Source organism: Temnothorax nylanderi, unplaced genomic scaffold (genome assembly GCF_030848795.1).
Source record: "Temnothorax nylanderi isolate EJ_2023f unplaced genomic scaffold, tnyl_v1.0 TNYL_tig0008_pilon, whole genome shotgun sequence".
Classification (NCBI taxonomy): domain Eukaryota; kingdom Metazoa; phylum Arthropoda; class Insecta; order Hymenoptera; family Formicidae; genus Temnothorax; species Temnothorax nylanderi.
The window spans coordinates 1,352,297-1,367,084 of NW_027249070.1; the positions used below are offsets into that span (position 1 = coordinate 1,352,297).

General features: G+C 41.3%; 4 protein-coding genes across 6 annotated transcripts; 2 read left to right on the forward strand and 2 right to left on the reverse strand.

Annotated features, from left to right (window-relative positions):
• The first annotated feature begins 273 nt into the window (after nt 1-273).
• Nucleotides 274-5,279, forward strand: LOC139784009 (doublesex- and mab-3-related transcription factor A2). Of its 2 annotated transcripts, none has more exons than XM_071723185.1 (3): nt 274-1,427; nt 4,107-4,370; nt 4,480-5,279. In XM_071723185.1, exons 1-3 carry the CDS (start codon nt 1,218-1,220, stop codon nt 5,158-5,160), a joined length of 1,155 nt encoding a protein of 384 aa, XP_071579286.1. In that variant the 5' UTR covers nt 274-1,217; the 3' UTR covers nt 5,161-5,279. The 2 variants fall into 2 exon arrangements, with proteins under 2 accessions (XP_071579286.1, XP_071579289.1); XM_071723188.1 differs by having other exon boundaries at nt 1,200-1,427; nt 4,107-4,361.
• A 781-nt stretch (nt 5,280-6,060) lies between these two features.
• Hyx (cell division cycle 73 hyrax) lies at nt 6,061-9,355 on the reverse strand. The gene is made up of 4 exons (XM_071723161.1): nt 9,164-9,355; nt 7,034-8,304; nt 6,616-6,757; nt 6,061-6,362 (listed from the first exon to the last, which is right to left on the reverse strand). Exons 1-4 carry the CDS (start codon nt 9,292-9,294, stop codon nt 6,326-6,328), a joined length of 1,581 nt encoding a protein of 526 aa, XP_071579262.1. The 5' UTR covers nt 9,295-9,355; the 3' UTR covers nt 6,061-6,325.
• A 181-nt stretch (nt 9,356-9,536) lies between these two features.
• On the forward strand, nt 9,537-12,304 carry Vha26 (V-type proton ATPase subunit Vha26). Its single transcript, XM_071723232.1, has 5 exons — nt 9,537-9,725; nt 10,312-10,487; nt 10,652-10,820; nt 10,925-11,108; nt 11,323-12,304. The coding sequence occupies exons 1-5, from the start codon at nt 9,693-9,695 to the stop codon at nt 11,439-11,441; spliced, it is 681 nt and encodes a 226-aa protein (XP_071579333.1). The 5' UTR covers nt 9,537-9,692; the 3' UTR covers nt 11,442-12,304.
• Nucleotides 12,305-12,553: 249 nt separating this feature from the next.
• Rad60 (DNA repair protein Rad60) lies at nt 12,554-14,721 on the reverse strand. Of its 2 annotated transcripts, none has more exons than XM_071723203.1 (7): nt 14,545-14,721; nt 14,176-14,281; nt 13,982-14,027; nt 13,641-13,872; nt 13,260-13,445; nt 13,005-13,149; nt 12,554-12,943 (listed from the first exon to the last, which is right to left on the reverse strand). In XM_071723203.1, the coding sequence occupies exons 2-7, from the start codon at nt 14,246-14,248 to the stop codon at nt 12,654-12,656; spliced, it is 972 nt and encodes a 323-aa protein (XP_071579304.1). In that variant the 5' UTR covers nt 14,249-14,281; nt 14,545-14,721; the 3' UTR covers nt 12,554-12,653. The 2 variants fall into 2 exon arrangements, with proteins under 2 accessions (XP_071579304.1, XP_071579309.1); XM_071723208.1 differs by having other exon boundaries at nt 13,704-13,872; nt 14,545-14,720.
• Nucleotides 14,722-14,788: the final 67 nt, after the last annotated feature.

The window sequence follows — 14,788 nt, forward strand, 5'->3', positions numbered from 1 at the left end:
CAAGTTTAACGTAACTGCAAAACCTTTGATACTTTTGCAATTTTTAGTTTCATCGAATGTAAGAATAAATTTTCGATTTTCAATCTCATCGAAGTTGAAGAGAATATTATTGTTCGAAGAAAATGGAGATGTCTTTTTAATTTTCTTAATGTAAATTTTGCTTGGAGAAATAGAAATTACCTTGACGTAATCAACCTTCGTGTAACAAATTTATCTATTAGTTCTTAGCCTTCGACTTGAAAGCTGCCTCATAAAAATAATTGTTGAGAAATTTAGTAATATAAAACACACATCGAGAAGCGAGAAACTTTTTTGATTTTTTTTTTTTTTCAAAATTGCTTGTATCTGCGTCTGCGACGATAACGTTTACTTGGCTTTTATTCACACGACTCATTAATCTCCCTTTTAAATCGCGGCGTCGCGTATCCTCGGCAATGTAACACGGAAAAATGAGACAAAATCGTATACCAGCGAATATATCCATGATACTCGGAGACTGCGATACCCTGCGACGCGAGATTCCTCGTCTCGCGGTAGGAGTGGCGACAAGAGCAAACACAACGGAACCAATCGCCGAGGAAGGGTGGTCCAGCCGCTGTTTGTCTTCTCGACCCTCCTCCGCTCCGGGGATGCCGCGGAATCGCGTGGAAGAGCCTAAACGTCCCGTACATCCGCACGTCCGCGGCCAATCGAACCGGACCGTCGCCAAAGCCGGAAGAAACGAGATCTCGCCGGCGATTAGATCGCTCCGGCTCTCTTTTCGCGCAGTTCCGAATTAACAATCGCCAAGAAGCCGCGCGCGCGGAAACGCCACGTGCAGCCAATCTTGATCTTCTTCTCCGCGCGATTCTCGAAAGCTTTAAACGTTTCCGCTTGAAAGCTCCATTAGCTTCGTCACACAATATCATAATAATTATACTGCCGATGTAATAAATATACATTTTTATAATTGGCATTCAACTGTCAGCTTTCAATACCGGGTCGCCGAAAGAAAACCCGTATTCGTACATTTCGAAAGGATTAAAAATCGTAAGACGTTCGCCGCTCGAGTTTTCCCCTCGGACGACCAGCAGAGACGTGCGCGCGAGTAAATAAACAAAATAATTGCTGGATCTTTTCTTGACGATTCTATAACGAGATCCGCGCGATGTGGACCGCCGAGTAAATAGAGAAAGGAAAACAATCGACTCTAATTTCGCGCGGCGTGGAACGCTACCATGCTTCGCGGTAAGGGCAGGAGCAGGTCGGAGAACAACGAAAACAACGAGGGAACGGACGGGAAGCAGCGGAGACCGAAGTGCGCCCGTTGCAGGAATCACGGCCTCATCTCGTGGCTGCGGGGCCACAAGCGGGAGTGCCGTTACCGGGAGTGCCTGTGCCCGAAATGTTCCCTGATCGCCGAACGGCAGCGAGTGATGGCCGCGCAGGTAAGCCGCGACACGCGGAGTTCTCCAATTTGGTCACTCTCTCGGCCCCCCTTTTCGGTCTTTCATCATCTTTCGTCCGATAACTCGCGGTACCCCTTACCGCGCGTTCTCCGAATTCTTGCTTTGTTTGTCTTTCCTTTGTAACTTTTACTGCGACGGTGCCGTTGTTATTTGTATCGTTTTACGCGTTTTATCTTTGCGCGCCGTTTAATATTAGAAAGCCACGAACGACGCGATCCAAAATGTCAAATCGTACGGTCATTCGCGAATGTAAATGTCACGGATCTCACCCCCTCCATTTACGCCGTCACTAATTTAGTACGCGCGAGCGTGTTATCGCCGCGGCTTTGAGCGGATGGATCGTGTAAGGGAAAATGTGAAAGAAAAATGTCAATTCGATGCACGCGCAGTTGAGCGTGATTAACGCGCTTCCGATATTTTATTTCGCACGGTTCACCGTTGGGTATTTAAAGAGACGCCCGATCGGAGCTCGTTACCGCGATCGCCCTGCCGCCGATCCTTCAATGAAAAGAGAATCGCGCGCTCAGAGTTTCTCTCCCTTTCGCAAAACGGAACAACGAATATACCATAAAAGTTCAAATCGGCAAGATAATTTACAGTTGAAATTCGATATTTATTCGGAGAAAGCTGATATACAAAATAAATGTGAAGAAAAAGAGATGGAAAAATTTCAAGCTCCGCTTTTAAGGGGATCCTATAGTGGTAGTAGCAGTTACGTTACACTGAGAAAAAAATGTTCTGGATTTTAGTAAATATTAGTTTGCATACAACTGTGACTCCATTTATTAAAATAAAGAAAATTTTCCTTTTTATTAGTATATTTTTTTCTCAGATAGTCAGACAAGGACGGATATAAATATATAACATAGAAAACAGGATTAGAAACGTTGACATCGAGGAAGTTCGGCCTTCGCTATAGGATCCCCTTAACTTATAAATTTGAATTCGTAATATAACAAACGTGGGGATTTCGTGCGTCATCATTTTTATTTACCGCTGACGATTTTAATTGTCTCCTCGCGCTCTTTCGATTATATCAGGAATTTATTTCCCCCTAACATCGCGATTAAACGCGAGCGTGTAATTGTCAGGCCGGACCCCTCGAATTCGGGCGCGATCGACATGCATGAAGCATCTCGCGCGGACGATTCCTCCTCGTCCTCGTCCTCGACCGAGAGGAGGGACAGGAACAGCAGGAGGGCGAGATAAATTAAATCCATTAACGCTCGGGGTATAGCGTTTCATTTCTGTTTGCATAGGCATTATGATACTCGATACTTTGTTTGCAGCGAGACTTTCGATGCGGTAAACGCGCGGGGGCGAGAGCGGACGAGCGACGTTTAAACGCTCGTGTCTACTCTACCCCTGTATCTTCGGAACGGAAATAGTCGGACAGAGCGAGAAACTCATACGGGTGGTTGCGGTCGAACAAAACATGCGTTCGTGACCGTCCATCCGGTAATAATCGCCGGTGCACCGCGTGTAACCGCGCGCGGTTTTATCGCGGGGAACTTTCGCGCCGCGCGCAAACTCGGTTAATCCGCGGTGATTAACGCTACCGGAAGTAATATCACTCGGAGAAATGTTATAGGAATTATTTATATACACATGTACGTACGCGTATGTATAATATGCTGGAATACGGCTTACTAAATTCTACTTAAACGATCGCCGCGAGAATTAAGAAATTGACATTTGAGTTTGTGGAATAAATTCTTTTTTAATTCTTTAATAAAATATCGAGTACGCGTGGCATTATCATTAATATAAATCCTAATATTAATTGCGCGCTGTTGAATTTCGAGTCGTATTTCCCTAAATAAGACTTTGTAGCGAACGCTTTTGTAACAAGCGGAGGAGAGAGGAACACATGGCGATATATTGACCCGCCCGAGTGAAATTGGATAGTTATCCCCTTTCGGACCTCGGTGATCGAACGGAGATCGACGAGAAAATGGGATGAAGAAGGCGACTGGCCTAGTAGATTCTCCCCGGCATCAGCGACGTGAAAGATTATTGCGGGTGGTCCAGCTTGGAATAACAGCGCGGTAAATGCGGCCCGTACATAAGCGACGGGTCCATTTATAAGTCGGGCGTATAGTCATGATCCATCACGATTCAATTGCTATGCGCCATGTATAAGGATCTTTATGCTCGACGTATATTTTGTCATTATTAATTATAGCATGGTACCGCGAATCGATATTACAGACCGTATTTTTACTCGTACTAGTCTCCGAGATTTTATGACTTTAAATTATTTACTTCTCCAACACCTAGAGAGAAATATTTTATATTGGGATATTTTCGGTTAGATTCACGTATTTTTTAAGTTTAGCCTTAGATATATACATTATTGATTATTCACATTAGTATTTAATATTTAATTAACTATTTTAGCATCTAGAAAGAAAGATTTTATATGTTACGATATTTCCTGTCATATTCACATATTTTTAAATTTTATCTATAGATATATATGTATATTCTCTAATATTATAATTTTCTTTTCTACGATTTGCATTCTTTTCTGTTTTTAAACATGCAAAATTCGCGAGATATTTTTCTTCGTTAAAATTTATAAAATTTAAGATAAGTAGGTTGGGAGAATTTAAATTTTTCCTTTGGAACCGAATAAAGACAGTTGTTTTCGGCAAGGTTGCTCTGAAAAGACAACAAGCAGCCGAAGACGCGATCGCTCTTAAAATGGCAAAGGTGGCCACCGGACAGAAACTCGATCGACTTCCGCCGGGCAAGATCTTCGGAATGTCCGTGACGGAGCCGAAAGCGACGGTGGATCCAAACGAGGATACGACCCCCGCTGCAAAGAAGCTCGACGGAGTTTCCGAGGATTCGAAAGATCCTCCACGTATGTCGTCGACCAACGATGCTTCACCCGCTCGTATCCAAAACGTATGTCCTGTACGTATGAAACAAGATCATAAGAAAAAAAGAAACAAAATGTAAAGGAATCAGTTCATTGTTAATTAAAGATCCTTCTACATCTACGTAATTCTCCTTTTGCTCTCAGGATAGTCTGGAGACCTCTTTGAGATCCAGAAGCCTCCTCTTCGACGCGAGTAAGCTGGAGGGCGCCAGAGAATCCACCCTGGTATCTCAGACCTCCGTGGAGACTCTAGCCCGCCTATTCCCGAACACCAAGCTGTCGGTCCTGCAATTGGTGCTGCAACGTTGTGGCCAGGATCTGCTCAAGGCGATCGAGTACTTTGCGAGCGACAGCCTGGGCCTCGCCGAGCCAGCGATGTCGACCAGTATCGGCCACGCGTCCTCGGCCTTCCGGCCCCCGCAGACGATCGTCGACAACAGCGCGGGGGAACAGCAGCAGCAATCGATTCCCGGCGCAATGCTGGCACCAATCTACACCAGCCTGTCCAGAAACGTCTACGGGGATGCGGGTTACTGCCTGCTGAACATCGTGCCGAGCGAGCAATTCGCCAAGGGCACCGATCTGCCGATCGCGAAAACCACGGCCGATCAGGAGACCGTGGCTCTTAATTTTCGCTACAACAATTACTTCACCACCGGCGTGCAACAGCAACTGCGGGACGTGCACATGTGCGCCCAAGTGGCGGCGGATCGGTTGTCGGCCGCCAGATCGGCGGGCATCCTGCATCATCTGCCTCCCGCCGTGCTGCCGAGCATCCCCTGTGTGCAGCCCAATTGCACGCAATGCAACTACAAGTTCACTTGAATATATTTCTCTGGAGGTACAGCGAGCTGTACAAATATTTATCGCGGTAGATCGCTGCAGAATAGTCTCTTAATATTAATTCTCCTAAATAAGAAAGTAATAAAATTGAAGAAAGTATATGTGCGGGTTGAAATATCTCATAATCTTCTTTATCTATATAGGAAATTTGTTTTAATTGAGAAGTATTACATTATTTACATGTCCCAGTTACATTATTACGGTTTTGTTAACTGATCGTCAGCTCATTGTGCAAAAGAAGGAGCGATGTTATTCAATTTTCCGCGCAAGAAAACATGACGGGGTAATTGAAAAGAAACGCGCAACGATTGTCGATCGCCTCTCCCGAGTGACGTTCGCTCAGGGGAGGCAAGGCGGGGCTTACAGCGAAGCTGTCGGGGAGGACGAGGTAAATCCGTCGTATTTGTCGAAGTAATAGGGCGTCGGTAATCTAGTTAGAAATATTCGATCCACCACCGTATAAACAACGCTGGCCGGTCAATCGTACCGCAGTCGAAGTCGCGCCGCAAGCGATTTACTTTGGCTTTGGTTTTAGGAGCAGAGAAAACAGACCGAATCTCCCCCCCCCCTCCGCGAAACCTCACCCCGTCTTTTCTCCCTCGGGAGGATCCGCGGCATCGCGTCTCGAATTACAAAGCACGCGCAAAGAAACTTAACACCGCTATCGATCGTCGAAATGTAATCCTCTTGCTCGTTTGCCTGAAAAATTGGACGAGGCAAACCCTCGTCGCGTTGGCACTTGAAATTTTTTTCTCGCGCTCGTATTCCGTTCGGTCCTCGAATAAAACTCGAAGGCCAAACGGTCACGTTTAAAGCTTTGAAAACGCAGTGTGAATTTGAAACTTAACACAGAATTAACTTTTCAATTGAAGAAGACGTATATAATGCATTGCAATTTTTTTGTGTTTTATTCGTGCAAGCAACAATAAAATGTAAACGCGTCTAACGTAGTGTGACAACGATCCTGTTATCACACACATCACATCGCTTATCATGGGTACTTTTACCCACGCACAATCAGCGTCGCAACACCAACGCCGGAAGGCCCCACGGCCCTGTATCTTCGCGTGAGAATTCCAACCTATGGGGACATAGGACGCCACGACCAGTATATTGCCATTTCTGCAATCTGAATCGCTCTAGAACTTCAGAAACGAAGATGTGGCTTATTCTTGATCATATGTCTGTAAACATACAATTTATCTTGATTATTATTGAAGGTACATACTGTGTGATTAACATATTATCGACTTTAAAAAATATATATATATATATATGTATTATTCATCAAACAATGAAAATTAAAAATTAGAGTCAGAGATTAAATTAAAAAATTAATTGATCAGCTTAAGTTCAGAAATAAGATTGTTATATTAGAAAGATACGTGTGTACGCGCGCGCGTACGTGATAATAAATTAAATTAATAAGATACTCACTTATCAAGATGTTCCCAAAATATCATTAACGCTGCTCTGTCCAAGTGCCTCTTTGTTCGACTCAACTCGATCACTGTGACGGCCCATCGCGCTACGTTCGTGTCCAGTCTCATCTCATCGTATTTCAAATGAAATGCGCATACTATGGAAGAAAGAACAAAATTGCTTACACATTCAAAATATAATACCAAGTCGCAAAACATAAATGAAATAACTGCGAGTTATATTTTCCTCTTTCCATGAGAAAGCTAAAGATTTACAACATTATTTAGTGTAATCACAATAAAATATTTGACTCAAGTTGATTACGACACATTATTTCCACAAAATGAGAAAAATCTGAAAGATTGTACAAAGTGTCAAAAATAATTGTAAGCGCGAAAATTGGTATTTTTATTTTAGAAAGATTTTTTCGTACTTTTCGAAAAGATTTCCACCGGGTTTCCATCAAACGGCCAACCCTTGAATTGCCATGCCGGTCCCATGACGAACACGGCAACGACTCTCTCCCAGTCGGCGTGGGTGAGCTTTTGTGGATTATCGACTACCCGATAAGGTACGGTCAGACCGCCTTCCTTGCGTCGTTGAAGAAGCACCTCATTCTCCCGCTTGCAACCCTGCGCCCGTTTGTCCTCATTGCTGATGTACTTCAAGTCCTGGAGGATGTCCTTGGAGTTATACATAGTGATAAGAGATGTGTTGGCGCTGGGAATGATGATAATGGGCGTTCGGCTGGGTCGCTTATTCTGTGCGGCTTGCTGAGGCGTTAGTTTAGCTGCGGAAGTCGGCAGTAAACCGGAGGTTGGCGTAGCGGACGGATTGGTCGGGGCTTTTCTCACGGCGGGATTCGTGCCCTCAGTCACGGACTTTAACGTCATGCCGTGGTACGTGCCCATAGTGTCGATCTTGAAGCCTTCCGTTTCCTCCTTCTGCCGGATGAAACGCTCCTGATCGTAACGATTGTAGACGGCCGGTTGTGGCAGGGGCCGCATGGGTGTCGACCGCGGTGTTACCATGGGCGTAGGCACAATAGGTCCCTTCTGTCTACCCTCCTCGCGCGCTTTAATGCTTTGCAGAATCGCAAAGATGTTCTTTGCGAAGATCTTGCCGCTGCTCTGCAATATGGTAGCGCGCGTTCGCCATTGGCGCTCGCGGGACACAATGTCCTTCGTATCGTCCACATCCATGTCGAGGATTACGCGTAGATCCGAGCCCATGCCGATGTCGTCGTTCTCCTTGATGGTGGTGCGCTTCTTCGCCAGACGTTTCGCTTTGATCGCGGCAATCTTTTCCACTGACATTGCCTCCGAGAGCGATTTGATATTGTCGACGGTGACCGACGCCTCTTTAGGAGCATCCAAACGCGCGGCGAGTTGCTCCTTCACCTTTTGTACGTGAGTCTCCTCGAAACGGGGTTTCTTCGACGATCCGCTTTCCAAACCATCCTCGGCAGCGCGTTTCACCTGAGTCGGGATCTCCAACGGCGCCGATTTGTCTATGGCGGCTGACGTGGCGGTCTCGCCGTTGAGATAGGCCAGCAAGTCTTTTCTGTCGGGCCGACGCACCACCGGGATATTCTCCGCGGCCGCTTGTCGCACGTACACTGGATGTGTAAGCTGAACATGTTTGAGCAGGAATAAAAGACACTCGAGTGTATAGTATTCCTTAGGTGTTCCCTCTTTTCCAGATCTAAAAACGAAAACAGAAAGAAATATAAGTATCTCTCTCGAAGAAATGTTTTATACTTTGTAGCGCTTATTATTATCAATACTTAATCAATCTTTATCTCTGTACCTCCTTAAATAAAACATATAACACATTTGCTTTGAATATAAATTGTTTCATACAATGTAGCTTTGATTTTGAATTAAACTGAGAAAAAGCAGAAGTAAAAGAAAATAACAATCTTATAATCTAACTCCAGAATAAGCATGGTCCTATAGATTTGCAAGTAAAGGAAAATGTGATATCTGAGACTTTGTCTGTGTGTTATACATTGAGTTTGATTTCCAGGCCACCTAATACCGGTATCAGGTTGCGCAAAACGTCAGAATCAAATAGATAATTCACGTGGCTCCAAACTGGAAACCAAACTAATGATGAAGAAACATGTGATGAAGAACCAGACACTGTGACACTATAGTTTAAGGGTCGATCTAAAGCTCACTGGGAAAGAAAATTAAATTTTGTTTAAGGATACAGAAGAGACACCGTAAAAAGATAAAACTTCTAAAAAGCTCTGGAGTCCCTCGGGGAAAGTCGAAGAACGTTTCGGGGAGGAGAATCACGAGGCACGCGGTGACAACACTTCTAACACGATTTCCAGCACTCTCCAGCTGTCACTCGCCCCGCGAAGGCGTTTAATCACATTTCGAAAACACTTGTTTATCATTTTCATTCCTCGTGCCTCGTAATATATACATCGTATCTCCCTCTCTCTTCCTTCTCTCTCGCCCGGCTCTCCTGCTCTCGCTTTAAACATGGCAGTCGAGCAGATTGCGACCGCGCGGAGCGGTACCGAGACGTGCCGTTCCCGACGTACGCTCACCCATAAGTCAGATAATTGGTCTTGACGTTCTTCGGCCAGGAGAACTCGCCGAATATGATCTGGTTCTCGCGTTCGATTATCTCCTTCTTGTTGACATTGTACTGTCGCAGCAGACTCAACGGGTCCGCCATGATCACGAAACACTACAGCAAAAGTATATACTGTGGGGCACAAAAGCAAACTAATCAGTACTCCCCCTCTGCCCCCCTCTCTCTCTCTCTCTCTCTCTCTGTTTCTCTCTTCTCCGACTTCCACCGGATACGCAAACGACCGCCTTCAGGGACCGACCGATCGTAAAGGCGCGCGCGCACGACGACGGGGCCGTCGCCACGTGCGTTTCAGTGCGTTTCGGGACGCCGCCTTCGGTCACACTTCTCGGGTCATATGACCGACGTTACGCCGAGCATCAGACGTGCTGTCGGCTGTCGTAGGCGTTGACTCGACGACTCCTCCACACCGCGTCTCGTGATCCCGAGCCCTTGCGAGCCCTCCGATTGTCTTCAGGAAAGGGAACGGACCGAACGGCACCATGGCTCTCAGCGACGCGGACGTGCAGAAGCAGGTGAGCGAGGAAAAGGGCATCCGCGCGATGCGTTTCTCCCTGCGAAACAGTCCTCCTGCCCTAGGCTCGCCTCCTCCGAGCAACTCTCGCGCTATTAATATCTTTTACGATTATTTATCGTCGCGCTGGAACGTTTACTAGCTTCGCCCGAGCACCCTCCTCGAGGAGGGTATTGCGCGCCGCGCGAATATCTCGGGTTTCGTTCTCGTAGCTGCTCGAAATCGTACCCTTGTACCAGCAGCCAAACGGAGCGAGAGACGTCCGCGTACGTCCAAATGTTAGGTAAAATCGAATAAATTAATGGTCAGTTGCGAAACTTGAAAATCGGGAAGAATTCTTTGATCGTTCATCTATATTCTATGGATATGTTGTTAATGCCAATGGGATATTTAAACATTTAAAACTTAAAGAGATAGTTGAGGCTCCTGGCTAAGACATGACTAGGAGAACACATATTTTTATGTAATTTATTATGCGTTCTTTAGAGGGAAAGAGATATATTGTTTAAAGGTAGATTTAAGTAGTTGATTGTCAAGTTTTGTCGTTATAAGAGGCTTTTCTGAGAAAAGAAATGGTACAATTATAGATCAAGCATATGATGGCCTTCATAGAACAAGAGGCCAATGAAAAGGCAGAAGAGATAGATGCCAAGGCGGAAGAAGAATTTAATATTGAGAAGGGACGTCTGGTGCAGCAACAGCGTCTCAAGATCATGGAGTATTATGAGAAAAAGGAAAAGCAAGTTGAACTGCAAAAGAAGATGTATGTATGAAAAATTATTATTTTTTTAATTATATACTTATAATATGTAGACTGTTAAAAATTTCCATGATAATCGTACAATTTCAAGATTTAATTTCTCAAATTTTTTAAAATTTAATAAAAAGGTCTAATACATGGTCGCATTTATAATTTTATTACTGTAGACAATCCTCAAACATGCTCAACCAAGCACGATTGAAGGCTCTAAAAGTACGTGAAGATCATGTACGCAACGTCCTTGACGAGGCTAGAAAGAGATTAGGTGAAGTAACTCAGAACTCTGCGCGATATAGAGAAATTCTTCAGCTGTTGATCATCCAAGGGCTTTATCAAGTAATATCTTTATAACTTTAATTACTTTATTATTATTGTATATTACGTGGTTCATCACTTTCTGACCCTATAAATGTTTCTATATGATTTATATTTTTTTACAGCTAACAGAGCCAAACATTACTCTTCGTGTTCGTCAAGTCGACGTACCTCTCGTAGAATCCCTCATTGACAGCATTCAGCAACAGTATAAGCAGAAAACTAAGAAGGATATTATCTTGAAGATCGATACCGATAATTTCTTATCTCCCGAAAGCTGTGGAGGTGTGGAATTATTAGCAGCCAGAGGTAATTATATCGTCGAAATCTTCTTTATTGGGTCAATCATGAAATTATTAATCGCTGCCTTGCAAAAATAATGAAAAGTATTTATAATATATCACACATAAATTTGTAGTGATCCGAATTACAACTTGGTTTGATTTTAGCGAAATAATTATGTGTTTTACATTATATTAATTGCTTAATTAATATTATATACAAAATAATTTTTGTTTCACAGGGCGCATAAAGATTAGCAATACTTTGGAGACCAGGTTAGAGCTGATAGCGCAACAATTGGTCCCCGAGATCCGTTCCGCACTGTTCGGACGCAATACAAATCGCAAATTTAACGATTAAGCTAATTTCCTCGACAATTGATTGACTCTCCAAAACATTCCTTTTAACAGCAAATTACAACCGCATTATCTTGTATTATATAGAATAAAATTAGCATACGACACGCCTTTTGTCGAGCCTAATATTTTCAATGAAAGTATCTGATGAATTGCCGTGCAATATTTATCGTTGAAAGAGTCGCAAGCAAATATGTACATTATTCTTCACGAATGCCCTTTTATTCTGTTGTCTTTTATTCTATCCTCTATCCTTCTGACAGGTGATAAAATCATGAACATAAAGTGTATAGTGATCGCAAATACTTCATATACTATTATACTAATATATTTGATGTCAACTTAAAATTGCCGTTAAAATTGGTGTTCATAAACGAGACAAAGTGTACTTTCTCAGGTTAGGAATGTTAACGCGGATGAAATGTATAATTAATAATTATTGTTCTTGACTGCTTATGTTGAAAAGAATAGCCATTGCAATTGAATGTAGTACAGTCAATATATTGTGCAGAATCGTAATAAACAGAAATATTGAAGTGGGCTTTATATGTATATAATACATTTATATACCTATAGAGCATATCAGTATGTTATGTACATTATGTATAATATAATAATGTATTACAATATATATAAATATATGATTCGTTGTTGTTGTAAAAATACCTTTTTGAGGAATTAAGTTCTAATACCATAATATATAACGTTGTATCGATAAATGTATTTTAAGGCACGCAACAATTATTGCTTGATTTAAACACGTTCTTGTAAGACTAATATATAACTATCAGTAACAAATACCACATTCCTGATTATACATAGAAACAAAGTTGCAGCATGAATAAAATGTTTTAAACTCTGTTTAAATCCATTGTTAATAATTCTATCATATAGTTTGATTTCGAAAGCCGACTTATATTCCTTATATTTATATTTTTCAGATTAAATACTTTTACAAACGATTTATTTATATGTAAATAACCTACTTATTAATTATTAATGATAACGATTTTTCAAAAATATTTAATCAGCAAGTTCTCTTATATATTTAACGATAAATAAGATTTGATAGCCATATACAGTTAATTAAAGATGTAATATATAAGACATGCAAAATAAAGTAAATAATAGTAATAATATATTTATAGTACATACAACAGTGAACACAATGTGTAAAAATGTATTCAAAAAATTCAGGTTATCTTTATATTACATATTACGTAGAGATATGAAGATCGACGCAAGCTTCTCCTTCGAGATCCAAAGATTCTGGAGTATCAGTCGGACTAATCTGTTCTCCATCAAAGTAAAATTTCAGATCTTCCTCCTTTACATTAAGTTGCTCAGCGCAATCAGCGAACAGCCTCTTAAATTGTTCATCCTTTTTAAGTGGAATAGTCAAGGATTGCTTTTTGTTTGCCGTTTGTACTTTAATGGTGCATATGTCCTCATCGTTGCTCTCATCCTGGGACAACGTGTTCATACCTGGATTCACTATCCCACCATCTACAAGTATAAAGTAAGCATTACATTATTGTCGTAAAATCATCGACTCATTTATACTAACCGAGTATATCTATAATGGAAAGTTTGAGCGATGCAGGGGTGTCGGTGGGATTGATAATTTGATCCTTCTTCATGATTAGGACTTCATTCACGGAAACTTTTTCTAAGTCAGCGTAATATTCGAACATTCCTTTGAAACTGTCATGCTATAATAAGGGAGTTATCTTTGCGAATATATATATATATCGAATAGACGATAAAAATAATTATACGAAACTGTGACTTGCCACATTACTAGCTAACCACTGATACATACTCTACGCATACTTAAACGATCGATTCTATTTGATCTCCAGTACACTTTTATATTCATCTCATAGTTGTCATCTTCCTTATCATCATCTGACAGAGCGATTATATTATCTTTACAAGATTCAACAGTTAATTTAGGCACTTCTTCCCTCACGAATTCCACGCCGCACTGTAGATCAATAGGCAAACGCTGAAACATTGGCATAAAAACTATATATTGCCCTCTTGAATTAAACATCGACATATTTTACATATAACATAAGTGATATTTATCTCGAAAAGAATATGAGCTACGTTTTAGAAGCTCCAGCAAAATATCAAAACTCGATATCTGCTTTCAAGATAAATGATAACATCCATGTATATGTATGTAAAAAAAAATTACCCTTCCCCTAGTTCGTCTACCTCTAGTAGTGATTCCATTATTCCTTCTAATATTCCGTCTTACCGTCCTGCTTCGTATTCGTATACCATCATCACTCATTTCTTCCGCGTACATGTCTTCTGCATTTATTTCTTTACCATTTAATTCTTCACCTTTTATTCCTTTTCCATTTATTTCTTTACCATTTAAATGTTCACCATTTACCTCTTCACCATTTGTTTGCTGTTCAATGCTGAAAGTAAAACAAATAATTATAGATATTATTCGTGTAATATTAAAACTTTAATATTTTATAATTAACACAATATATTTTAAATAATCATGATCTGTGTAAGACATACTTTGTAGGAGAAAGTTTCTCTCTTTCGAGACGTTGTCTCTTCAATGCTAAAAACACAAAACATCATATTTAATTGTAAAAACAAATTGTATATCCAATGTATCGAAATACATTGCAGCTGCTTTTATTTCTGTATTTCCATGTACTCAGTTTTCATAATTAAGTCACAATTGTCAAAAATAGAGAAAGTGTTACCTCTTAAGCGAGCAACAGAATTTGTATATGGATCATCTTCATCCGAAGAGCTATCCAGTGCCATTTGACTCATTATGAATATCTGTACGATATAATACGCAGTTTCCTAAAATACATAATATAATCTATTACAAATACAACTTGTCATTATCATGCAAGGCAATAAAACGTTCATTTTCGTAAAAATCCTAAAATAACGTCGCATTATTCAAGTATAACCTTGAAATCAAACGTAAACAATAATCAGCTGCAAAATGACCAAGCAACAAACTTTAAAACTCGCAAGATGTCAATTTTAATGTTTGTTCATTATTCGGCAATCATAATATTAAAATAATTGTTTCAACTTAACGCAAACTCAACACTTACTTTACAGTTTATCGAGTTCTTGCACGAGTTAACTCCTGTGGCTTTACGTGCGACGTGCGTAGTATAAACAGCACAGAGATCCTACAAAACTTTAAGACGTTAACCTAACTTAAACTGGTTAGCTTAAAATGGGGGGTCAGAGGTTTTGTGTCAAAAAACTTGGAGCAACCAATAGGGGAGACACGACGATAGGACCTGGATAGGACCGAGCCTATTTAGCCCATCCCAAATACAATTTAAAAAA